At 38.5% G+C, this 27,462-nt stretch overlaps 1 protein-coding gene across 2 annotated transcripts in view; it reads left to right on the top strand.

The window, feature by feature from the left end:
- Positions 1–1,341: 1,341 nt before the first annotated feature.
- GNAI1 (G protein subunit alpha i1) overlaps positions 1,342–27,462 on the top strand; it is a 32,846-nt gene continuing 6,725 nt past the window's right edge. For both annotated transcript variants that reach the window (XM_032442286.2, XM_015877396.3), the window contains exons 1-5: positions 1,342–1,783; positions 22,316–22,358; positions 22,435–22,576; positions 24,507–24,664; positions 26,278–26,406. In XM_032442286.2, coding sequence (XP_032298177.1) covers positions 1,666–1,783; positions 22,316–22,358; positions 22,435–22,576; positions 24,507–24,664; positions 26,278–26,406 — 590 coding nt within the window. In that variant the 5' untranslated portion in view covers positions 1,342–1,665. The remainder of the gene's footprint in view (positions 1,784–22,315; positions 22,359–22,434; positions 22,577–24,506; positions 24,665–26,277; positions 26,407–27,462) is intronic.

Raw genomic sequence — 27,462 nt, 5'->3', positions numbered from 1 at the left:
GTTAGGTCTCCCCAAAGCCTTGACTTTTCTAGTCTGAACAAGCCCTGCTCCCTCAACTGTTCTTCACAGGAGATCTTGTGGCCCTACTTTTCAAGCCTGTCCTGGTTTCTCTGTATGGCATCTTTTCTGCCATAAAACATCACCTGTGCTGTCAAATGCTCTACTTTTAGAGCCCATTCCGTGAGAAAAATAAGTAACCTTAAAGGCTCACTACAGAAGACAAACCTGAATGTAACATGCTTGTCTTGTGCTTGCACGTGATGTTCCGACTGAAACTTATCCTTCAACTCAGAAAGTTTTGTCTCATACAGGTTCTGTTGTACTGTACTGGGTTTACATGGTGACGTTTTTGCAGCAGGGTGACAAGAAGGAGTCGCAGGGGTCACCCCTGAGCACAAAGCCGAGCACCCTCCCCACATCACATCATATCACACCAGCTGCTCCCAAGGCCTCCGCTGTGGTATGGAGCAGGGGAGCTCGGATGGCTGTCACCAGTGAGGCAGCAGGAGGCGACAAACAGTGGGTGGAGATATTAGCAGCCATAGGCTGCCAGATGATCAGGGGGCTGGAGCACCTCCCCTATGAGGACAGGCTGAGGGAGTTGGGTTTGTTCAGCCTAGAGAAGAGAAGGTTGCGGGGTGACCTCATTGCAGCCTTTCAATACCTGAAGGGAACTTACTCCCAGGAGGGGAGTAAACTCTTGGAAAGGGCTGACAATAGCAGGACACAGGGAAATGGTTTTAAGTTAAAAGAGGGAAGATTTAGGTTGGATGTTAGGGGGAAGTTCTTTACTAGGAGAGTGGTTAGGCCCTGGAACAGGCTGCCCAGGGAGGTTGTGGATGCCCCGTCATTGGAGATGTTCAAGGCCAGGTTGGACGGGGCCCTGGGCAACCTGATCTAGTAAAGGTGTATGTTTGGTGGCCCTGCAAGGCAGGGGGGTTGGAACTACATGATCCTTGAGGTCCCTTCCAACCCAGGTCATTCTGTGATTCTGTGAGACTATGCCTAAGAAAATCGGACACCCCACCACAGGTGGCTCTCAGTCTCCGGAACAAACCCTATAGGCATTAGCACAGCCTTCACTGGGCGTTCCCTCCTCAACGCAATGGAACCTCCCGCTAAGAGCTATTTAAATTCGAGCCCTCAGCAGCAGCCCCCTCCCTTCACCCCCCGCCCGCCGCCAGGTGTGCGGAGCTGGGCGCTGACGTCACACACACGCACGGCAGCCTGAGGTTCGCTCCGGCCGCTCGATGCTGTGCGCAGGCGCACTGCCGCCCGCCCCGCCCTCCCTCGCGTGCACGCGCACGCCCCCTTTCTCTCCCTCCCGCGGCGCTGTGGGCTGTGCGCGCCGCCGCGAGCAGCGGAGAGACGGGGGTGGTGTACAGCAGAGTCGAGGAAGGGGCAGCGCATCCCCGGGGACGGATCGAGGGAAACATCCCCCTGTTTCGTTGTGGTGTTTTTTTGTACAAATTTGTGGGTTTTTTGTTTTGTTTTGGTTTTTTTTCTTCTTTTTGCTCCGCTCTTCCCTTTACTTGCGCTTCAGGTGGGGAAGGAGGGAGAAAGAAAGCGGGCGGGCTCTGCTCCCCCCCCCCTCCTCTTTTACGCCTCTCCGGAGCTCTCCGCTCCCCGCTTCTCCCCGCGGCGAGGTACGCAGCCCCTGCCGAGATGGGCTGCACGCTGAGCGCCGAGGACAAGGCGGCGGTGGAGAGGAGCAAGATGATCGACAGGAACCTGCGAGAGGACGGCGAGAAAGCGGCCAGGGAGGTGAAGCTGCTCCTGCTGGGTAAGGGTGGGCCCCCCCCGGTCTGGCCGAGATGCGGAGCTGTGAGGGCCGAACAGGGGGCGGGGGACCGCGGAGGTCCCCCAGCATCGCTCCCCCGGGACCGGCGGGTGGTGGGGCGGGAAGGCCGCTCGTGGATCCTCGGAATCCGCTCGTGGATCCTTGGGGGCGGAGGGAGGGGGAGCGCAGGTGGGCGCGGCGGGGCTGCGGGCCGGGCCGGGGAGCGGTTCCGAGCTGTTGGGGCTTTGTTTAGATAAGGCCCCGGCTCCCCAAGGGGAGGGAGTGAGATCTTGTACTTTTGATGTGGGTTCTGGGTACTTCGGTTCCGAGGAAGGGCTTAAGGGGATTTCAGGTTGGGGGATGTTTGTTTAGTGTGGAACATCCCCTTCTGAACTGTTGCTGTAAGAGTGAAGTGGGAAAAACATCAAAGCAACGCGAGGAGCCGTCTGACTTCTCGCTTCGTATTCTTTTGGAAGTTGGTTCTGTCGCCGAACTTTTACAACGTAAGGTCAAACCTTGATGGGGTTATAAAGTGTGTAATACTGGGGATCACTGGAATAGGGTGATGAGGAGCTGCACAGAGAAGCAATGGATTCCCAACCTCAGGATGTGCTCGGGGTGGCATTGGATGGGGCCCTGGGTCCTGATCTGATGAGCATCAGTCCTGCACAAGGCAGGGCATTGGCACTGAATGGCCTTTGAAGTCCCTTCTAACCCAAGCCATTCTGTGGTTCCGTGCTACCAAGTCTTCTTGATTTTACTTCCAAGTTCTTAAAACTGGCAGCTTTGTTCATTTTAAGTGATGTTTGTCTATAAAGATAAATGAAGTAAAATTACTGCTAAAAATTACTATGAAAGAGGAAGAAATGTCTAATTAGTAATGCCTTTGTGCAGCTCTAAAACTACTGTACGTGCTGTGGACAGCTGAATCCTGCAAGGCATATGATGTATTGATGTTACGGGGAGTTTTGTGTTATGCTTTATAGCTCAACTGCACTGGATCCTTTTAACCCATAATTAAAAAATAATTAAAAATAAATAAATAAACATGGAGTTTCAGTTTTCCTTGTGCTGCTCATCCAGAAGCTACAGTTCCAAGGAAGGTTTCTGTTTATAAAATAGTACCCAATTTTTTCTTCTCCATATATTTGTTTTCATGTAGTGCTTCCTTAAGCATTCTATTTAGTACAAATCTTGCTGTAGTAGAACTCTTAATTAATTAACTTCTATCTGTTCCTTGTAAAGCTTGTAGCTTGTAAAATAGCTCCAGACAGGTCCAGGGAACTGAAGCACTTCCTTCTGTGTGTCTGTGAAGAAACGAAACAAGCCTAGTATAGGTAAAGCAAACTTCTGAAAACGTGTGTATAGGCTTAAAGTTCTGCATATGAGGGGAAAAAAAGCTTTTCGGTTTGCTTTCCAGAAAGTGTTAGGCTGTTGGTGTGCTTAGTCCTGTACAAATTCATAAGCCTGGAGTCTGTTGTGTGGAAAGGTTATCCTCTGATCAATAGTAATGCACTGCAGAAAATGTCCTTTTTCAAGAGTCACAGAGTACTGCTCTGTGTGTGCTCTGACAAGTCATTAGAAATGGTTTTTCAGAGTTCTGCTGTTCTCTACTGAGCTTTAAATACTACATAGGTAGTAATTATGCTTTTCCGTGAGTATGGATAAAGTCTTCTATAAAAGTTGCGTTAAACTTGAGAATGAGCTGTTTACAGTAGCTTAATATTCTTGGGTACAAATTCATATGATAGTAGCTTTTTATATAAATTCTATCTGATATAGATCAGCTTTTGGGGGAATTGTTTTCTGCTGCAGTCTCCTGAAATCTTAGGATATGAAACTAATCACAGAATCACAGAATTACCTGGGTTGGATGGGACCTCAAGGATCATGTAGTTCCAATCCCCCTGCCTGGCAGGGCCACCAAACATACACATTTACTAGGTCAGGTTGCCCAGGGCCCTGTCCAACCTGGTCTTGAACACCTCCAAGGACGGGGCATCCACAACCTCCCTGGGCAGCCTGTTCCAGGGCCTAACCACTCTCCTAGTGAAGAACTTCCCCCTAACATCCAAACTAATCCAAACTAATGCTCAAATACATGTGTTTTCTCACATTACAACTCAGTGTAGCGTTTTCCCTTCAACTGTTAAAAAGTGAAAATGAACAGATCAGGAACTTTCAGGGCCAGAGCTGAGAGTAAGTCTTTGTGTATACATCTATGGATACATTTATACATTTCAGATCCTAATGGAAGCTTTTCTGTTCAATTTCCTGTGTTAGCTGTCCTAAATGTTGTGTGAATGCTTTATCTGATGGCAAAACTATTTTAAGCTACTTCCACTAGAGTCATTTTCTTCTCACCACTCATTTTCCCAATTGCTTTTTCTGCCCATATGTCGTAGTTTATCATCAACTCAGTTGTATTCTTGCATCTATTTATGGGCTTGTTCTACTTAAAAGTTACTTGAAATAAAAGGAAAAGGAGAAGTTGTGGTCTGCTGACAGGAAGATATGCTGTGTGAAAGGCATCTGAAATACCTTGCTTATGTAGAAAAAGAGTGTAGCTCTATGTTTACTACTCAGTAAGACAGGATCCGTAAGAACTATTTTTATATGGTGATTGGAGGATGCTAGTGAAACTTGAGTTAGTGTGTTCAACTGAAGGGTATGTTTATAAAATTAGTCTGTTTCTGGCTTACAATGGAATTAAATTAAAAAGCTTTTCTAAAGCATTCTAAACCAGGAAATATCATTGATTTGAGAGAAATGTGATACTGCTGTGTGTAAACCATGACTTTGTGAATAATATCACTGACCTATTGTAGATTCATATTGTGCTTTTCTGTATCAAGGAAGAGGCAGTCCAATTCAGGCTGTTAGAAACACCGTTACTTTGAGTTATCTAACTTGTTAAAAACATACCATCTAGAAGTTGGTTCTGCATTTTGTACAGATTTGACTGTAGATCATGCTTCTGTTCTTGGAATAAGAATATTGGATTTGTGTAAGATATTTTAACCTTGTAATTCACTTCAGTGTTACATGCTAACAGCAGGAGAACCTTTTCTGGAAAATCTGAAAACCATCTTCGTTATTAGAAATAACCTGAACTTCAGCACATAGTTTATGAGCCAGCTGGAAAATGCTTGTATATGGAGCTTGGTGGTTGATTTTTTTTTTTTTAATCCTAAATTATTAAATAAGCTTTTTTCACTTAAATGGCTTTTATCCATATATCTCCTGTCTGTGATGAAGGGTTTCCTTTTAAGTTTCTGTGAAATCTAAGTGCAGTCCAGCGTGACGTCCAATGCTGGAAAATTTAATGTTCAAAGTGTTTTTCCTTAAGCCCTTAACATTTGTATCATTGGTAGATCCTAAACCTATATTTTCATGATTGCTTGAGGTAATGTTTTGTTTTACCATTGTTCTTTCTCAAAGATAGGCTCATACATCTATGGAGTAAACTATATTTCTGAAAGACTGTGTGTATCTTCTATCCTGACTGCCTTGCAAGAACCAACAGAACAAAGTTCTTCTCTTCCGTGGTTCTTCATTTTTATTTTTATTTGTTTTTAAACTTCCTGTGTTTGGAGTAGGGGGCGGGTATGAAGAAAATACTGTGATACTTGCAGAATGAGTGTAATTCTACTCATTTCAGAAAGTGGTGGCTCTTTGTGACTGGTCTGAATGCTGCATTAATATACATGTGATCCAGATCAGGTGTGGATTTGCAAGTACATTTCAGCTGAATTAGCCAAAGCACATAAGACTGAATTCATGCCAACAGCAGGAGAACAGACAGTACCTCATTTAGTAGAAAGCCTTCTGGTATGAGGTTAACTCGTTGAGTTTTATGAATACATTCAAACTGGCAGCATGAGTTTACAGGATTAACACATTTGTCTCGTGGCTTATCACATTTTTCATCTAATACAATAAATTAAGTGCTGGTGTTCTCAGTATCACTTGAGAAAGCAGTAGAGTTATTCTTTAGGAGTGGATTCTGGGGTCCATGAGGCCACTGATCACGTTTGACAAATGAAACTGTCTTCTTTTTGGATAGTCAAGCTTCTTGGTTTAAGTTCAACAGGGACTTTGTAGTCATAACCAGCAGAGCTTCTACATTCCTAAACAGATTCTTATGGTTCATACTCAAGCACTGTTGCCATGTTCTATCTTAAAAAGCTTATTTTTCAGTTTAAGGCACTTTTTTTTTTTTTCATTGCAGTTCTCCCTGCTGCTGAAGGCACTAACTAAAATTATATGCAGTTCTAAATTTTCCCCTCTCAAGCTTTTTTTTTCAAGCTGCTGTTCTTTTGTTCCAGACCTTCATAATTCTGCTCAATTGACTCCCACTGCATACTCATCTTTCCTGCAGCATCATCTTCACAGTCCTTGGCAATACACTCTTTCCTCCAGACCTGGCTGAAAAAGCCATTTTCTCACAAACACATATTGCACCTTTCGGGAATTCTTAAATTTTATTTGTAAATTATGCCTGCCTCTCTTGTCATGGTCCTGGCAACATCTCCTGCCTAACCTTTGGTGGCAACTATCTTTAGAAACTGATGTTCATATCTTATTTAAGGCTTTGTTATGGGATAACTGAGAGAAGTGTTTAATGTTACTTTTAGTTTAGAATAGAATATTTCATTTGGAAGTGACCTATGAGGATCCAATTGCTTGACTACTTCAACACCAACCACAAGTTAAAAGATATACTTAAGGGCATTATCCAAATGCTTCCTGAACACTTCTGGGTCTGAGACAACAACCACCTTGCTAGGAAGCCTGTTCCGGTATTTGACTACTGTCACAGTAAAGTCTTCTTTCTTCTTATCCAGTCTGAATCTCCCTGTGTGCAACTTTGTGCAGTTTCCATGTGTTTACTGGGGAGAAAAGAATTGCCGAGGAGGAGAAAAGTAGAAGCCAGTTGCACAGAATGATAACATTGCTGCTTCTCCTTTACTCCAAACTAGGCAACCCAAGCGTCCTCGGCCTCTCCTCACGGAGCATGCCTTCCATCCCATTTAACCAGTTTTGTCGCCCACTGCTCCACACACATTTGAAGAATTTTACATCATTTTTATATTATGGAGCCCTTATAGGTGCACAGTTTTTGAGGTATACCCAGCGTAGTGTGAACCTGTTCATCTCACAGCTGGACAGTTTATCCAGAGCAGTACTGTGGGGGATGGTATCAAAAGCCTTGCAGAAATCCAGAAAAATTGCATCCACTGCTTTCTCTTCATCCCTTAAGTGAATGACTCTACTGTAGATAGACATACATTAGTCCGAATGGATGGACTTTTCCATCATGAAACTATGTTGATGATGCCTAGGACAATCTTCTCCATAACTTTTCCAGGTACTGAAGTTAAGCTAACAGGATGTGCCCACTTCACATCTTTTTCTTATTCCTTTTTTCTCCCAGACTTTCTGCTACATGATCTGTTTAAATTTAGATACTTAGTAGTTCTGAGACAGGAGCTGTCTTGTGTTTTAACATGGTACAGCTGAACACTGGCATCAGGATGTTATTTCTGTGAACATCTGTGCATGACTTGTAATTAAGGTCATGCAATCCTCAAACCTTAGTACTAAATATAACAGTTTTAAGGACAAAGTCAAAATTGCTAGATTTCCCATTGCATCTGGTTTCTTCTTATTTCTTTTTTCTTTGTGAGGAGACTCATGCATGTACAAAAAACTGAGTCTCTCATTTGTGTGTTTGTGTAATCGCAGCCTGGGGTTTTTGCTTGTTCCTCTTTGAATTTTGGTGTGCTAATTTATATCTTTGCTCATTAATGTGTATAGACTTCTTAAGTGCCATATGAACAATCTTAGTGAAAGTTTCCTTATAAAAATCACTATTTAGGATTGTATCATGGTTTTCTTCAGCATTCTTTTGATCAGTTTGATTTAGTACGTGTGCTTTAAGATGGGACAAAAAAAACAACAACAATGCTAACTGTTCTTTTTTTCCCTCCTCTCTTGTTTAAAAGTAGTGTAGAATATATATGTGATTGTATATCTTTGCTTTCATATCAATCATTAAAGAAGTTTCTGGACTTTAAGAGTTATGCAATAGAGATTTCAAATGCTTGTCTTTAAAAGAGAGATTTCCTTCAAGTTGTCTTCTAATGTTATCCGATTTTTTTCTCCCCTCCTGAATCAGTGACCAAAAAGAAACCCCAGTAAAATACTTCTTAGTAAGCAGCTCATTTTCTGCACCAACACTGTGTCAACAGAGTACATACATTTTGTGATACACCAACTTATTTGGTTTCTTGTTATTTTTTTTCTGGCAGCACAGTTTGTTGTATCATCATTGTGTGATACTAATGTGATAGTTTGTTGCAGTTCTACAGATTATGTTACTGAAATGATCTTGTTTTGAAGCTATCCCCACTTGTGTGAAGAATTATTCTTCATTAGCTACAGACAATTTACAGCACAGCTCCTTGCCTAGTTGTGTTGGCATAACTTGAACTCGAGCTTTGTGCTATAAAGTTAGGCCATGCTGATTTATCTATATAATCATTTCTGAAGTAGCTTGTATTATTGTTGCTGTATTTGCCCCTTTGTCTTGGTATTCTAAGAAGGAAGGATTGAGTAGTGGGCACATCCTAAAATCTGGCTAAATATTTTGAAACCAAGCCATCAGTCTGCTTCAGAGGTCATGAAATTCTGAAGTAAGTTTTGCTGTTGAGTTTGATAGATATTTGCAGCGTTTCCTGTAATGTGCTGTCTGGCAAATGTCAAGGTAGAAAACTGAAAGTAGAGAAGAGAGATTAGAAATGTTCTGTTAAGTGTGGAGATTTTTCTGCCATGGAAACGCTGCAATAAAGATCTGAACTGAGTTGATAATTAGCTATTAGGAGGCTTTTTCTAAAATGTTTATAGGAAAGCCTGTATTGATAGAAAACTTGCTATTCTGAGCTTGACTCTTAGTCATTGACCAGCTTTACTGAGCTCAGCTGTTCTATTTATTGCCCTTGTTTGTTCAGTGTCCTAGTGTTGTCTCAGGCTTTGTGTAAATTACTGTTTTGTTATTTTATAAATGGAAATTGGTTGGCTTCACCTGAGAGATTCTGTATCCGGAAAGAAATACTTTAACTGGTAAGGGATCTTATGCACTTGGAGAATTTGGGACCTTTAAACATGTGAGAGCAAGAAGTTTTGAGTCTCGTGCTTAGAAAAATGCAGTTTTGGAAGTGGCTTAACTTGGTGACATTTCTGAGCCAAAGGATATTAGGATGCTGAAATCTTTTAGAAAAATAAGACACAATAGCATACACTTTTTACTGAGACAACTATGTGTACTCATAATATCACAGAATAGCTGAGGTTGGCAGGGACTCCGGCTCCGTTTGATCCAAACCCTACTCAGGCAGGGGCAGCCAGATCAGAGTGTCCAGGACTACATCTAGGTGGCTTATGAAGATTTCCTAGGAGGAAACTCCACATTCTGTCTGGGTGACATGTGCTATTGCTTGGCCACCCACACAGAAAAGAAGTGTTTTTGTGAGATTCAAGTACAATCTCTTGTGTTCCCATTTGTGCCATTACTTCTTGTCCAACCACAGGGGACCACTGAGAAGATGTGTGGCTCCACCCTTTTTTGTCCCTTGCCTTCAGGTATTTAAACACATTTATATGATCCCCCAAACCTCCTCCAGACTGAACACTCCCAGCTTTTTCAGCCTCTTCAGTACTGGAGCAAGGTACCCAGAGATGCTATGGAGTCTCTTCCCTAGAGATTTTCAGAAGCTGCCTGCATGTGATCCCGGCGCTCTGCTCTGGGTATCCCTGTTTGAGTGGATGGCCTCTACAGGTCCCTGCCAACCTCACCAGTCTGTGATTTGGAAGTATTGTAAGTTGAGATCAAATGTCATTTCATTTTGGTTTTTGAATGCCAGCCCTTTACACTTTGGGGGGAAAAAAACAAAACAAAGGTTTAGTTATTTTAGAGGAAAAGCCCAGTCATAACATTTCTGTGTGATCTATGAACACTTTATCTCAGTGTCATTCTTTCAGGATTTCAGTTGTCAGGGTACTTTGCCTTACAAGTGTATGAAAACAGTTTCTTTGTGAAAAGTGACTTGTTAACATAGGTTTAATGTAAACATTTATTAATGTGCATGAATTGCTTTCCTTTTCCTGGCTTTAGTAGTTGAAGGGTTAGTAGACCTTCAGGTAATACAATTTCTTGTCTGTGTAAGCATTAAATTGATAAATAAATAGAGATGCTGATATATGCATCTGTCCTTTTATATGAGCTATACATTTTTATTGAGAGTGCGTAAACTGCAATATTATGTGTACCTATAGAAATTGATAATGGAATTAGTACTTTTAATGCATCTATTTTATTTAAAGGAATCAGTGTTTAAGTATATAGTGCTGCAGTTTATGGAATAAACTGTATGTCATTACTTTTTCATACAGGCTTTGTAGAAATGTATTACTGCATTTGAAATGTGTAATAAATTTAGCGAAGGTACCTGATTACATCTTCAGTGAAATGTAACTGTATCTAGGCAACCAAATTGGACAGGAAGTTTCTACAATCATTGCTTTGAACTGATTGCTTTTAAAGAATAAATCAATATACTGTAGCATAAATTCCAGTTGTAACACGGGGAAGGATGAGCCAACATGAAAATCTCAGCTCACCTTGCAGCAGAGGACTTATGGACCTTCCATGAAGGGAATTGGGCTTGTTCAGTCTGGAAAAGAGAAGGCTCCTGGTGTGAGATGCCATCGTGGCCTTCCAGTACTGAAAGGGAGATTATAAACAAAAGTGGGACTGACTTTTTACATGTGCAAATAGTAATAGGATAAGGAGGAATGGTTTTGAATTAGAAGGGAAGATTTGGATTAGATGTGAGGTAGAAACTTTTTACTCAGAGAGTGATGAGGCTCTAGAAGAGCTTGTCTAGTGACGTTGTGCATGCCCCATTCCTGGAGACATTCAAGGCCAGGTTGGATGGAGCCCTGGGCCACCTGCTCTAGTAGAATAGAGTGGCAACCCTGTCCAGAACAGGAGGGTTGGAACGAGGTGATCTTTAAGGTCCCTTCCAATCCAAATGATTCTGCTGTTCTGTGAATTTTCATGTTTTGAACAGAAAATACAGATTGCATGCACAGCTTGGAATCAAATGGCTGTCTACATCACTTCTTTCACAAAGTTTTAAAACTAATTTCTCTCATACGTCTGTCTGTCATTTTTTCTTACAAGATTGAAGCTGACGTCATTTGTTTGGCTCATAACATGAGTTGTGTATTACAATGGCAAGGAAACACTTTCCAAGGAAACTTGGAAAAGTGGAGAATCTTGCCTGCTTTGTAAATCCATGTTGGAATGCTAGAAATAAGCAGTCTCCATTGTTTATTAGTGTAGTGACAGAAATAGTTACTCCATTGTGGGAACTCTTGTGTTGCTAAAAGGAAAGAGCTGTTGCCACATCTGGCTGAAAGGTTTTGCCCTCTCCCTGGTACTTTAAAGTGTGTAAGTCAGTTTTGTGCTGGTGTAATAGTCAAATTAGCTATCCTGTTTTGCTGCTAGAGTGGTCAATTGTAAATGATTTTAATGGTCTGGTCAGCACCTGAATGAGTCTGAATGAGTGCATAGTGAGCAGCAGAGATATGTGCCTGATGCACATGGAGTACTAGAGGTGAGCAGCAGCAGATGGAAGCTAAGTGCAGAATGAGATTTTTTTCAGTTTCTGCATTTCTCTGATACAATTTATACTGTAGGATTGGAGTAGCAAGAATGTGAAGTTGTTTGCCTACAAAATCCAGTTGGTAGACTTGTTAAACTTATTCAAAACCCATTATTATTTTAAAATATTGCTATTGTAGGAAATATCAGTACACTTCTTGAAAAGTAAGTTAACTCAAATGGAAAAAGGAGGTATGAGCTTTGGTTTCATTCCAAGTACAAGGAAAGTCAAACCTGTTTCCTTATTCTTCTGTATGCACTTCAATGCACAGGTTATACTCTCAAGCAGGAAAAATCCTTTTCTATCCGGTGCTTTGTGAAGGATGCCATGTGGTAGTGGGAAAAAGACATTGACCAGCTCAGTGTCCAAACAGTAGAATAGTATAGATTTTCATCTTGGTTAGCAGTGTGATATGGGAACAGTGTGAGTATTAGAATGCTGTTTTAAAATTTGCTTTGATTGAAGGTAAATGGCTTGCACTAAAAGAACTGAGAATAAACAAGACAGTTGTCTCAATTATTGTAGGTTCTGTTCGGTTAAATATCATTTTGAATTCTCATTGATTTCTGAATCTAACATGATGTGTGGTACAAGAGTGGACTGAAAATAAGCTGCCCAGTCTCATTTAAGTGCTGCCTGTAATCTTGATGCTTTAAATATTTCTTGAAGCATTTTGAAAATGGATTTATCAGCTGTATGCTGCTTCAGTTACTAATCCTCAACAAATCCGGTAAACCATTATATACGTTCTAAAGCTCTTAATGACATTGACAGGGATTCCTTCTAATATGCTTTAGTGCCTCAGTGTTCACTAGCAAAGGTTGTCATTTAATGCCTACATGAGAGGCTATTTAGATTATTTTATGCCTGCTGTTCTGGAGCACATTGCCTTTTGGAGTCAGATCAAACCATGACAACATACTTGTTTGAGGCTATCAAACTGCTGTGTACGTATCTGTCTTATTCGTCCTCACTTCTGGTCTGGATGGGTGTGACTGCCTGTTTGAATGGATTGAAGTATGGGAAACCTCAAAGCTTTAACACTTTGAGACCAGTTATTTATTACAAAGTCTATTAAAAAAAACCCAATTTTTGGTTCAGTACTGTTAAGAACAAATAATTGTGTCTACTTGGAGGAAGCTTTGTGGGGAAAACACACGTGTCCAGCAGAATGTGACTTAATATGCACACAAGTTTTCTACTTTCAATTTAAAAATAATAATAATAAAGAATTCTGAAAAGATTTTTTTGGAAGAGATCAGTTTGGGTGGCAGGACCCTTTTTGTTCAGCATTTCAGTCTGTATCAGCTTGTAAATCTGCACACCTTTTTGATGGAGGTAGAGAGTTTTTTAAAGTGTATTTATTTTAACTGCCCATGTGCTTATTCTTATTTTTCTGGAATTCAGTACTCAAGCTATACAGGATGAGAAACATTTTACATGATAGATGTGAGTGAAGGCTAAATTTGTGTGAACCAAGGTTTATTGCATCGTTTTTACAATGTGGACTAACTTTATTATAACTGCATTTGTCCTTGTATAACCTTTGATGATACCCATTTCTCTTACTTGCGAATGATACCTTGATGTTACATGGTAAGTAGAGCTTTAAAAAACTAAACAAAAAATACTTTTACATGAGACCTCCTTCTGTTTTGGGAGGAATGCATCCACCTTGCTTTCTGATTTTTCCCAGCTCTTTTTATAGTTACATAGTAACTACTCTTGATAGATGAAAGAATAGTACCGTTCTGAATTGTGAGGAGCACAAAGTGAAAATATGCTGTGAATTTTAAGTTATTTTGTTGTATGTCTTTATCAGAATGAAGTGGGTAATGTATACCTCTACTGCAGCTATGAATTTTTTGTAAGGTTTCTTTGATTATGATTATTGATGGCCTGCTTATGTCTCTGCTATCTCACATATACTTCTCACACGTATCTGTTATTCAGAGAACAGTAAAAGGCCATGAAGGCCACCACAATGTCAAGAGAAAAAGGACAATTTGAAGTTCTGGATATTTAATCATACATATTAGGTATGCTGTATACTGTTGACAGATTGACAGTCGCTGTCTTGGTAAATGTTGTAAGACCAAAGGGGGTGATTCTTTCTGGTGAACTGTTCAGCATTTATCAGTGTGCTTTTATGTAACGTCCTCTCAAACTTGTGCTCTAGGAGGTCTTTAATCATATCCTTTCATAGTAAGACTTCAAATTATACAGTGATCATTGTTTCTGAGCATTCTACTTGAATAATTATCTTAAAAGAGGATAACTACTTTTACTTATGCTTTTTAGCTAACAAATTCAAGTCTTCAGTTTTGAGGAGTAGATCAGTTATTTGCTGTTCTGTTAGAAACACCAACAGATTTCTGGACTTGTAATTTTTGCGGGATTCCCAAAACTTTTAGAAGCTGACCTTTGATTCATTTAAGTAATCGACTGATAAACTTACTTAGAGGCTGTTGGCATTCATATGTTAGAAAAAATTGGAGCTGTAAGTCTTGTCTGTTGGTGCTATGACATTTAGTAATCATACATGCTGCTTTTTAACAGCTGTGATTTTCATCTCTAAGCCCGCGTCCATTTCTGACGTGATTAAGACTTATTTCAAAGTTTAGAGTTGAGGTATTGTGTGTTGGGCACCTCGTACTTATTTGTGTGAAGCCTTGCATATGTATTAATTGAAGAAAATGCTCCAGAATTAAAAGTATGATAACACTGCCTCTCATCTTGTAATGCAGTGATTATGCTTTCTTTCAAGAGATCTCTTGTATGCCTTTAGCAGAAATCTCCCTTAAAAGTAGCTTCAGTTTGAAGGTGCTGCATTTCCTTTATAATACTACTGGATGACAGCAGCTGTACAGCCAATGATTAAAACAATTGAGGAATGTGGATATAAGAATAGCTTTGAAGTACCAGGTGTACTTGATCTTCAAAAGCTACATGGATAACTAAAGTTGCCTACTAGATTACCCTTCTTAACATATCCATCAAATTCTAAGGAAAAAGATAGTTTCTTAACATCCTTGTCATAATAAGATATTAAACACTACTAGAGAATTTGAAATAACTGGACACTCAATTTGTTCTTCTAAAGATAAATGGGAACATGAATGGGAAGTTACCTTAAAATCTGCACAGTAGAATGTCTTGTGCACATTTACTACAAACAGTATTCTTTAGAGAGTTCCATAGGTTATGGTGAATATAAAAATACACATTCTTTGCTACTTCAGTACTAAGCTAATGAATATGGTTTTATTAACCACTTTATATTTTTACATTAGTAATAGCCTACATCAGGAACTTAACTTTAAGTTCATAGTTTTTCACAGAATCACACAGAATCACAGAATGACCCGGGTTGGAAGGGACCTCAAGGATCATGTAGTTCCAACCCCCCTGCCTGGCAGGGCCACCAAACATACACCTTTACTAGATCAGGTTGCCCAGGGCCCTGTCCAACCTGGTCTTGAACACCTCCAAGGACGGGGCATCCACAACCTCACTGGGCAGCCTGTTCCAGGGCCTAACCACCCTTCTAGTAAAGAACTTTCCCCTAACATCCAACCTAAATCTTCCCTCCTTCAACTTAAAACCATTTCCCCTAGTCCTGCTATTATCAGCCCTTTGGTAATGCAACCTTTTTGGTTGCATAGACCTGGGTAAGCACTCAGGACACTGACTTGAGCTACTCTGTGGTTGCTTTCTTAAGAACATTTTATAATACTAGTTTTTAAAAATAGTGTTTAGTTGTGTATCGTTGATTTCAAGGTGATACTGAAGGCTTGGGGAAAAAATAGTTGCTTATAATTAGTTCTTAACAGAGATGGTGAATTATAGGTTCGCTTAGTGCTTTTGCTCTAGAAATAAACCAGCATGTGGCTGCTGAAACTTTGAGAATTATCTCAGTTCTTTCATCTGAGTCAGTGTCATAATTTTAGAATCTGTCACTCTTGTGGTTTCAGCGAATGATGTAATCTGGGATTTACACTCCATTACTGCATATTGAAGTTACTGAAATGTTTCCTTCCAGACAGTACTAACCACAGCTTCTTTCTCAAGTCATTCAGAATTTTCTGACATGCTCAAATTCTGATACTTGCAGAAATTCCAAAACTAATATCACTAAATCTATAATGACTATATTTGTAAAAGGAAACTTCTGCTTGACTATACTGAAACAGTTAGAATGGGGGGAGAGGAACAGAAAATGTCAGCAGTAGTAGCTGCCATTAGAGGAAAGCAAGATGGTAGTAGATAAGAAGCCTAACTGTTATGAGATTTGGAAAAGAGAGCACTAGACAAAAAAGAAAGAAAACTTTGTAGGGGCAAATATTCCTGTGGAGAGCCTGGTGCTGAAGAATATTCCATTCGGTGGTCAGCCTGGCTGGATGGCAAAAAAAAAAAATCACTGTGGATTTTTTGTACTGCTATGGATGTGTTTGTGAGTATGGTAATAGTGATTAATAACTTGAATGATAGCTAAAATGAGTTTCATTTCTGGTAATGTGTCACGAGGTGATAAATGTAAGAGATTGTATTTGCAAGCTGTTTTATGAGCCATGCCCCATTTGTAAGAGCTTCCTGGCCCCATGTCAGAAACAGCACTTCGCTTTTGCTGCCTATTGTCAGTGACAGCTGAAGGCCAGGCACCATTCTTCTTGTCCTCCAACCAGAAAATGCTAACATGTGACAGAAGGCTGAGTTGGAGAGTTGTGGGGAGAGGGTTTTCAAGAGATGAATCCAATAATTTGTTATATAAAATTAAAATGTTGCTTTTTTTTTCTTTTTTTTTTTTTTTTTCAAGTTGATCTGGTACTCCTCTACGTTGCAGTCTGAAAAGCGTCCACTGCAAGTTTTATATTAATTGCTCTTGTCTATACTTGAACTCTTCTCTGGCATCATACAAGACTACTTAATTTGTCTGTAGTTTCTGCTCCTTTTGTGATTGATCTGGTGGTTCAAAGCCAGCCCTGTTCTACGCTTCAGCTTTTATGTAACTCTTCAACTAGTTCTTTGCCCCAGATTTAGAGTACAATTATTTCTGTGTTAGTATTGCCAGGAATATCGTTGCACAATTCGAAATTGTTGTACATAACAGTTGGTTTCCTCCAAAGTGGGATACTATGTACGTGATACTGTGAAGTTGTTTGGACTGCTTTTTATTTGGTATATGAGTAGTTTATTCAGTAAGCAGTTGTCGAGTCTTTCACAAATTAGAAATGTTGCTATTAAGGTATCAGAACTTAAAAACAGCAGATTCTGTGCTTGGTTTCATACAACATTTGCTTGTGAAATCTGTTGTTCTGGAGTGCTTGCTATGTAGGCAGTGTGTGGGGTAGTAAATCGTGAGACTAATTTAAAGTCAGGTTCTTGCTGACATTTTTTCAAATTATGGAAATACTTATTTTAATTGTTTTTGAACATGGATATCCTTCATTTGAAAAGTAAATGAAAGCAGCTTGCAGGACTGAACGTTGTTTTAGCTCTTATATTTATTTGAACTTTGATATCCCTACTCAGTTTCTTCAAAGTACAATTCATGCAATTGATCTGTTAAGCACTTGGGTGTTTGGTTTTTTTTTTTTGGTTTTTTTTCTTTCAAGACATTTGGATATGAAGAATTAACAAGTTTTCTCTGTTTCCAAAGTAGGAAGTTGTCATCAAAGAAAAATGGCAGTACAGTTTAGTGTTTCTTACTAAGTTACAGTTTGTCTCATGAAGGGTGTAACAGTGTTAGTTATGTGCTTGAACTGAGTTTGTTGAATTCCCATATTCCTGTCATAACTCATGCTGGATTGAAGTAAAGTAACTTGTTTGGATACCACCAATAGCTGTCAAAGTGCTGAGATGTGAAGATAAAGTCTGATTACTTTGAGAGAGGGGGTACTTTTCAGATTCTAGTACAGTCAGTAGGGGTAACATGGTTCTTCTGTCTCCTTAAATTGTGCTGAATAAATTGGATGTCCTTTGCTTTCACACTTCATTGGCTTGCAAAATGAAGCATAAGGATCTACCTTTCTGGCAAGCAGGTGCAATATGAATATTAGGCTTAGATGATGTTGCTCTGAATTATATCAGTGAAAGTTTTAAAGGAAATGCTATGCTTTAAATGAGATTTTCATCAGATATGTTGATTTTTCGCAGTGGGGAGCTCCTGTGGTATCACAGAGGAAACGAGAGATGAAAATACTCATCATTCAAGGTTATTCAAGCCTTATTCTAGTGAAGTGGAGATGACTTAATAGTTAACTTACTCTCATTTATAACTAAGCAGTCAAAAAATCCCCACCATTACTTCAAATCTGGAACTGATACACTGCCACTTTTCAGGTTAGAGCAACTCTGCTGTCTCTTTCTGTTAACATATTTTTATATTATTCATAATTATTATTATATTACTATTTGAGCCAATAAGACTCACAGCATTAAATTTATTGGCAGTAGCAAAGTTGCAGTCAAATATCACGCTGTTGTAGTACCAGAAACAGTAAGTGCTATTCTTTACTAAATGACAGAGGGATATACATTCAAGACTGCCTAAATTTGGGTTTGGTTGTGGCAGTATGGCTATCTTTGACATGTTATATGCATCTGTCACATGAAATACATAATGCTGCTTGCTCCTTATTAATATTTTCTGAAACAGCTCTCATTTTGCTGTTAGAAACTTATTAACAATGATGCAAAGGAAAGGACATGTCTTTTACCAGTGCAGCTTTGTATCCAAGAAAACTTGGCTGAGCTCTGCATTCTGGAATGCAAAAATTGTCAATTTCTTTTCAATATGGGACAGTGAGTAAGGTGTCTTTTTCTGACATATTTTGAAGGATTATTATCAAGCTGCAGACATTGTAGCATAAAGTAAAAGCAGATACACAAAAAAAACATCAAAACACACTCTCAGTAAAAAGAAGAACAGAAAAATAAACCACAAAAGCAAAAAAAATGTGTTTCTATTTTGCAGTTGGTAAAGTAGGTAAAATAGGAGTATGCATCTTCCAGGAGCTCCTTGTTAATGCTGGGTAGACTGAAATGAATTGCTTGGTTTTCTTTTTTTTTTTTGTACATGTTATGAGTGTTTATGGTTGTGTTACTAAAAGAACTTTTATGAGAATTCTAGGTGTTTGATGTGATTTAGTACTAACAACCGTAGTAGAAGATGGATTTCCAACTCAGTAAAAATTGAGTCAGTTACATATTACCTAATACATAATTTTGATCTAATAACCAGACCTGACACTGACCTGCTCTGTTAATCAAATATGTTAAATGTTTAATCAGAAAGCACTTCACAAGGTGATGGAACAGTTTGTTCTGGATATCCTCTCCAACCAAGTTTATCAAGAGTAGTCAACATGGATTCACCAATGGGAGATCATGCTTAACCAACCTGGTAGCCTTCTATGACTGGCTGGGGTGAGCAGTGGATGTTCTGTACCTTGACTTCAGCAAGGCATTTGACACAGCATCCACACAATATCCTTGTTATGAAACTCAGGAAGTATGGGTTAGATGGGTGGATGGTAAGGTGGATTGAGTACTGACTGGCAGAGTGTTGTCATCAGCAGTGCAGAGTCTGGTTGTAGGCCTGTAAACAGCAGTGCTGCATCTGGTCTTGTTCAACACCTTCATCAACAACCCAAATCGAGGTGTCCACCCTCAGAAAGTTTGCTGGTGTTACAAAGCTGGGAGGAGTGGCTGGCGCACCAGAAGGGTGTGCTGCCATTCAACAAGGCTTGGACAGACTGGAGAGTTCGGCAGGGAGGAATCTGATGAGGTTTAGCAGCAGCAAGAGTAGAGTCTTGCATCTGGGAATGAATAACCACATGCATCAGTGCAGGTTATGGGTTGACCTGCTGGAGAAGAGCTCTGTGGAGGAGGATGTCGGTGTTCTCATCTGCAACTTGGTCATGATCCAGCGTTGTGCTCTTGTGATCAAGAATGCCAGCGTTACCCTGGAGAGCATTGAAAAGAGCAGGACCAGGAGAATAAGGAAGGTGATCCTCCTACTGTACTATGCCCTGATGAGGACGTGCTTATTATGTCCAGTTCTGGGCTTCCCAGTTCAAAATAGACACGGATTCCCATACGAGGATTCACTGGATAATGTGGATCTGATCAGCCCTGGGAAAGCAAGGCTGAGAGGGGGTCTCATAATGTTTTTATAAATCAAGTTGGGAGGCAAATGGATGAGGCCAAGCTCTTCTTAGTGGTGTGCGACAAGGAGCAGTGTCCTAAAACTTGAACAAAGAAAAATCTATGTAAGCATGTGGAATAACTTCATGATAAGGGGTGACAGAGCACTGGAGCAGGTTGCCCAGAGAGATAGTGGAGTCTGCTTCTATGGAAATATTCAGGACCTGTCTGGATGCCCACCTGTGCAACCAATTATAGGGTACCTGCTTTAGCAGGGTGATCGGGCTTGATGATCTCTTGAGGTCCCTTCCAACCCCTGCAATTCTGTGATTCATATCTTGTAGTAAATAATACTTATTATCTCCAAAATTCATCTTGAATAAAGGAGCGTAATAGGGTGATATGCTTTTTTTTTATGATTTGAAAAAAAAACAAACAAAACATCAAAGCAAAGATTGTTTTATTCATTAAATTAATTTAAACCTTTGACATGTATTTATGCATATGTGCACAATTAAAAATTTACAGATTAAATATTAATTTACTATATAACTGTTCAGATGTCACGGAAAATTTTCATAATGTTGTCTCTGCATTTGTAATGCTTTCATTCTTCTAACTCATTATGGCATATGTGGATGTTGTCATGGTGTTCCGTGGTGCACAGATTTTGCCCACTCCAGTAAGACTATTATTCCTAAATCTGTCATATTGTCAAAATGTGTTGTACTTATTAGCAGTTTTTAGAGGTTAGTGATCACTGGTCTTGCCTACATTTGTGTAAAGTGCTGTTTTCTGTTTATATTAACATACTTTTATTGAACTTCTGTAGCAGCTCAGAGCCTGAGAGCTCTTGCTTCTCTGTAATTAGTAGTATGTTTATCAAAACCATACCTTTTACTCGGACATTAGGTAAAGAGCATAAACCGGTTTTAGACCAAACTCAGCAGCTGCTTTATTTCATAGCAACGTAATTCTAGTGTACTAGCTTCAGTTGGTGATAACAGATAACATTGTGCTGAGTATTGGAAGAAAAAAAATCTATCACATCAATTGCAGCGCTGGGGAGGCTGTGGGGTGATTCTTGCCTGACAAATAGTTCAAAGCTGGATTCAGCCTGTCATGATGTTACACATTTTGTTTAACCTACTAAGAAGAGCATTCCAAATGCTCTTGTGCAGTAGTGAAAGTATAAAATATTTTGTCAGTCTTCAAAGGGTATTTAAGTTGGAACACACCTCTAGAAGTCATTGGTTTCAGTCCTTGGCTCAAAATTATGTGAAGTTGCTTAGGGCTTTAGCCAGTTGCATCTTGAAGATTTATGAGACTGAGTTTCTACTTCCTGTACAGACAGTAAGTTCCAGTGCCTAACAGCTTCCCCTGTGATAGCCCCATTTTTCACAACACCCTCCCCAAATCTCTAGAGTAACATATACTGCTGCCTCCTATTTACTTCAGTGTTTTATTTTGTTGAGAAATTTGGATCTGTATTCAGCGGTCATAAGTGGCTTTTATGGAGAAGAAAGCAATTAGATCCCCCCAGCAGTCTTTTCAAGATTAAATAGCCTTCTTTTTGTAGTTTATCCTTTAATGCCATGTAACAAGTTCCTTATTCATGAAAGTGACAAGCTACTGTTTTTGGTCCTGTTAATCTCATTTTTTGGGGTGCTGAGGGGAAGAACAAGAGGTGCTGAGGTACAACCTCATAGATGCTGAGAGCTCAGTTGTCTAAACTTCTTGAGGATCCTTTGAATAAGGAAAAACCTTTGCACTCCCAACCCTTAAACTGCTTTCTGACCTCCAGAACTGATGTTGCCTTAATTTAATGACTTAATGCAGGTGTATTCTGTCCTGATTTTCAGGTCAACGAGAAGATGTTAAATAGGGTTAACCAAATATTGGCTCCTGAAGATTACCTCTTGTAACTAGCTTGCAGTTGGATTGGCTACTAATCTTTACATTTGGCTGTCTAGACAGTGTTTGAGACATCTTGAAATAATTATTTATTCATTGTGGTACAAGGATATTACTGTAGATGATATTGAAAGGCTTGCTAGAGGCACAGTAAATGATATAGTTGGCATTCTACATCCACAAAGCCATCTGTTTCCCCATTGAAGCACTACCAAGTCAAGTACAGTTGGTAAATCTATCCTCGTTTCTGCCAGTCACATGCTTATCCTTCATGGACCTGGAAATGACTTCCAGGAATATTTACTGTATCATTAATTGAAGAAACAAAGTGAAGCTGACTGCCCCTTTTTTAAAAATATGAATATAGCCTTTAGCAGTGACTTCTTATGGTCACAGTAACCTCTGCAATGTTAGAGAGTTTTCTTTGGTCATCATTTGGGATCACTTGGGATTGGACAACTGGCGATCTGTTTGCATTTATAAACACTATCAAGCTGTATGAAGTTTAATGCTCTCATGCACAAAAAGAAGAACAAAGATTTTCCAGCGTTGAATGATTTCTTGTCAAAATATCTCAATTTTGAAGCTTAGCAAGAGGCATTTAGGTTTTATGTTAAAAATAATTTGTAATGTGTTTGGATGAAGTTTTTTGTATTGGCTAGGTATTTGAAGTGTAGAAACAGAAATTAAATGTGTTCTCAAAGATGCGCAAAAATGTAATGAATTTCCATTTATTTTTCAGGAGCTGGTGAATCAGGGAAAAGCACAATTGTCAAACAAATGAAGTAAGTATAGTAAAATACAATCATAGAGAGGCTTCTTTTATTTGAATAGAGAATTTATTTTTTTTTCCTTCCGTAGGATTATCCACGAAGCTGGTTATTCAGAAGAAGAATGTAAACAGTACAAAGCTGTTGTCTACAGTAACACCATTCAGTCAATTATTGCTATCATTAGAGCAATGGGGAGATTGAAGATAGACTTTGGTGATCCAACCAGGGCTGTGAGTATTGACGTAAACGTGTGCATATACAGCTGAAATATCCATTCTGTTTCAGTTTCTATCCACTGTTATTTCCTGAAAAAATCTCTTCATATCCAACAGACCTTGTAGTCTAGAAGGTTTGATAAAAAAGAAATGTCATTTAGTTTTCTACATGGTGAAGTGCTCTACTGATCAGTTAACTCTAGGTTGATTCATCACAACTATTTTGTTTATGTACAGACCTCCAAATTCTGTGTAAATCCCAGTCTGAGGGATTTTTTGAAAAATAGTAAGCTTTGTAGTTGTACTTCTTAATTTTTACTTAATGGGCTGCTGTAAGTCCTTCAAGGTGATCATTGCTTTCCTTAAAAAACACAGATTAAACAGGTAGGCATCTAGTTGTTCTCTGCACTTCTCAACACTTCTCAATTGAGTCACAGACACAGTAGTGCCTAAAACATTCTCACCTGTAGGCCAGATCCAGCATCATACTGACTAATAGTGTGAATTACTTTACTGTACTATACAGGCATAGTGCTGCTGCTTGTACTCCTTTTTTTCGATGATAGCACATGGATTAAGGATTTTTCCCAAGAAAACAGTTGACCATTTCTTGCCCTCCTTCTTGTACATATTTCATCTCTGTTCATCCACTTATTGGAGCCAGTCTGCAGAACTTTTTGCTTATCATTTTACAGTTCCTAATGCTGTACACTTATATGTGGTGAACCTGATTGTGTCCCTGTCAGATCAGGAGGGTAGATGCCGTTTATGAAATGTAGATATGAGACCAGAGATTTTCAGGGCAGGATCAGTATGTGAGTGCATATTAGTTCATTTGTACAGTGAAGTCCTCCTTGATCTCTGACAGTTAATGTTGGAAGAAAGGTGGATTGTATATTTTTGTTACTAAATACGAAGTGAAAGAAAATGGAGTAGAGAGTAAATGTAGATTTTATCAGATAAAAGGACTGACAAGAAGATTGTGAAATTATTTTATGTATTATACGAATTTTTCATTTTCATCACGTATGATAAAGAATTTTTCAACTTCAGAGAGCTATATACCTGAATGCAAACTCTGTTGGGGATATTCCGTAGCACTTAAGCAGGTCTTGGTGATCTAAATTCTTTTTACAAAGCAAAATTGCTATTGAAAATAAGTATTAGTCTTGAAGTAATTTCAAAATGAAAAACTGAAAAAGGAATGTTTTTGGGATGCAAGTCTGCCTTTTTAGAAAGTCTATGGGATGTTCTTCATTATACTAAATATAGGCCTTTAATTTTTATTTGATTTTATTAGCATTTCTACAGAAGAAAAAATACGCAAAATTGCAGTGTCCTGAGGAAGGCTGTTATTCAGGCTCTTCCTTTGTTTTTTGAATTGAATTTTTGGAGATTTTACTCTGAAAAAAATAAATTTGTTTGGAAAATTGCCTGTTCTCCCTTGTCAGAATAATGGCAAAGTAACAAGTTGAATATTTTCTTTCATGAAACTACTGAATCAGGAGAGCACAAGTTATAACAGGAACTTCAGAAACGGTCTGTCCTGGGATTAGCATTCTAATTCTAATATGCATTGTAACTGTTCTGTTCTGTCTGAAGGATGCAACAATAAAATAAAGTTAATGTAGACTTCAGCACAAAGTGTATAAAATATTTCTGTTCATAGAAGCTTAGTTCAAATAATAAACTGATCAGAATTTTTATCAGCTGTTGCGAAATTACTGAACTCATCTTTTTCTCTTGTTGAAAAGAGTGGGAAGTAATATCTAACATAGGGTACTAATTGCTTTCCTTCACATTTTTTGTTTAGTTATAGTCATGTATACCAGGTGGAGTAACTCTTGCTGAATGTAGTTTTTATTCTTAGGTGATGGGGAACTTAGTATAACCTTTGTTGTATTCCTCAATGTTTCTCTCTCCACTTTTTGTTTACATCCTAAAGGATGATGCTCGTCAACTCTTTGTGTTAGCTGGAGCAGCAGAGGAAGGATTTATGACTGCAGAGCTTGCTGGTGTTATCAAAAGACTGTGGAAAGACAGTGGAGTACAAGCTTGTTTCAACAGATCTAGAGAATACCAGCTTAATGACTCTGCTGCCTAGTAAGTACTGTGTGACATACAAGGCTCTCTTTTGTTTTCTATGCAGTAGATAAAAAATTTAAGAGAACTGTAAATTTTTAAGTAATTCTCCTCCCACGTAGATGGAAAACCTAGAAATATCTAGCCAAAGATATTGTATACTTGGATCAGAATGCAAAACACAGCCTTTGAGAACAGAGAAAAAGAGATGTGGTGTATAACTATGAGTTTAAGTCACATTCTGATCAGTTGATAGATTTATTTTGAAGAAAAAAATACTTTGAGATACTTTAGTATTTTTTGCAGCATTTTTATTACAAAATTGTGACTCGGTTACCTGTTCAGTATCAGGACATGTCCAGGAAACATGACTAATTGATGTGAATCTGTATTACAAGGACTCAATTTCATGTTCATGTCAAATTTCTCCTACATAATTCTCCAGTAGAATTCAAATTGCCACATTTTCTTTGTTAACCTACAGTATTTATTAGACATACAGAGTAAACATAACAACCAAGCTGTATTTTTTTGTGTTAGGGTACTTTGAAAAATGATAATAGGAAAAAAGTTAGGAATCCAAGGTATGACGAATAGAGTATGACAACAGTAAGTAAGGGTAAGTTTGTTAAGAAAGAGTCAGACAAGGGCAAAGTAAGATGGTAGACAGGTGTGACAGTTGTTATCCTAAACAACTTAAAGTACAGTGAGATAACTACAGATGAAGTTATGTAATGAAAGACACTCTTAATAAATAACACATTTCGAGCATGATCATTACTTTGTTTGTTGGTCTTGTTGAGATGAGCTCACAATGACAAATCTCTTGACTTAAACAATAATAGCACAAGTATATAAACTTCCCTCTGTACAGAGCTCTTCATTTAGAAGGATCCCTCTTCCTCTAGTAAACTCTGCTTTTTTGTTTCGTTGTTTTAGATAACTTTGCCTCCAGTTTCATAATAAAATTGATGTTTTAGACATGCAATTGTATCCTGAGAATTGCTAAGTTTTGATTACACTTAAATGTTGATATCTTCTCTATTTACTGTGCAAAAAGCACAAATAAGATTTGTATTGTTTTTAGAATCACTGGGCTTCTTGGCATGCATCACAACAATTTTGGAAATGAGACCTTACTGTTGTAAACATATGTGCAATTATAAATTCTCAGTAGAAAATCACTGACCGTGTATTTAGCATTATACTAAAACATATATTAATTCTGACTAGGATACTGAGTTGTTCTCTTCACAACTGTTTTCAGAGTAACTTGGGTTTTAGTTGTAGTAAAAGTACATTAACTTCCTGCAGAGCTATACAAGGGTGAAGGTGTTAATACAAAGAACACTGGTAAATGTAGAACCGTGTTTGCTTTCTGGGATTTCAGAATAGTAGTGCTTTGTAGTAGAATCAATCATGAGTTTTCTTCTAGAACAAAGGTGTCTTTAAAACTTTATTTTTAAAAAAGAAGTGGGAAAATTAGAGGAAAATAATGTTTTATCTCAGAGAACATTGTTCATATAAGAGTCATGTACAGTGTAATCAATAGAACTAGAACTTGTGTAATTTTTCACAATTATTTCATTACTATTTTATGAATAACTGAATGCAGTATTTATTTTTACCTCCAGTTACTTGAATGACTTGGACAGGATAGCACAAACAAGCTACATTCCAACTCAACAGGATGTTCTCAGGACTAGAGTGAAAACTACAGGAATAGTGGAAACTCACTTTACTTTCAAAGATCTTCATTTTAAGTATGTAAATTATTCTGCGTGTTCATCTGTCTGTTAGTAGCTTTTGTAAAGTTCTCGTGGATGGACTTTTAGTGATGCAATTTAACAAATTTGTCTAACCATAACTAATTATTTTATTATTTTTCTTTCCACTGGAAAATTCCTGCTTGTCTCAGTTTTCTGAAGGTATCTGGGAGTTGTTTGAATTTCTATAGTATATCAGTATAAATATGGCAATATTAAGTAATAAATGCTTTTATTTTTATTTGAAGCTTTTTGGAAAGTTTATTTTCAGTGTAAATCAAATCTTGAAATATTCAATTTTATACTGTGTTGACATATAGTTGTTTGATCAGATTTTTTCCCTTTAAATTCAGTTGGAGAGCTGTAAATATTTGTTGCTCTGGTTATGAAACTGCAAATCCTTTTCCCTAGTGAATTGAACTTAAAGCTATACTTTAGGTTTTTGTAAGGTCATACTTTATTTACTGATGAAAGATTGTTAGTAAAGTTTCTTTTGACACAGTTTGTACCAAATACTGCTAGCCTTGTAACCATCTTCTGTTCAAAGACATTCATTATGAAAGTGTAGAATAGTGTAAGTGTAACACTACTTTGGCTTTTCCTTTCTAGGAAAATGAGAAGGAAGCTCAGTAAAACTCTCATTGCATGTATGTTTTAGAGTGTGTGGAGATAGTTGTCAGCACATCTATACACATTCTGGTTTCTAAAAATAACCAATTGAATCTCATCAACTGCAATTTATCTTAGTCATGTGGTACACCAAATCAGTAAGTTTTCTGTCTACACATGCACATCACCACCCCCTCCTCTTACTGACTGGGGAAAACATAATCAATGATAAAAGTCAGTTAATTAATTATGAGACTTTCCAGAGCCTCCTATCTTTTGTGACAGGTGAGAGAGGTTACAAAAAATATTTGTCAAATAAGCCTTATTCATGTCTGGGGCTTGGGGAGTAGGGAAGCAATCAACTTGTATAACCTTAAAAGGAAAAAAAAAACAAAAAACAAAAAACAAAAACAAAAAACATAACAAGAGCAACAAGAAAAAACA

This window comes from Coturnix japonica, chromosome 1, assembly GCF_054131305.1.
Source record: "Coturnix japonica strain WE chromosome 1, WE-NBRP24, whole genome shotgun sequence".
In the NCBI taxonomy this organism is placed as follows: Eukaryota; Metazoa; Chordata; class Aves; order Galliformes; family Phasianidae; genus Coturnix; species Coturnix japonica.
This window is presented reverse-complemented; position numbering and strand designations above follow the sequence as displayed.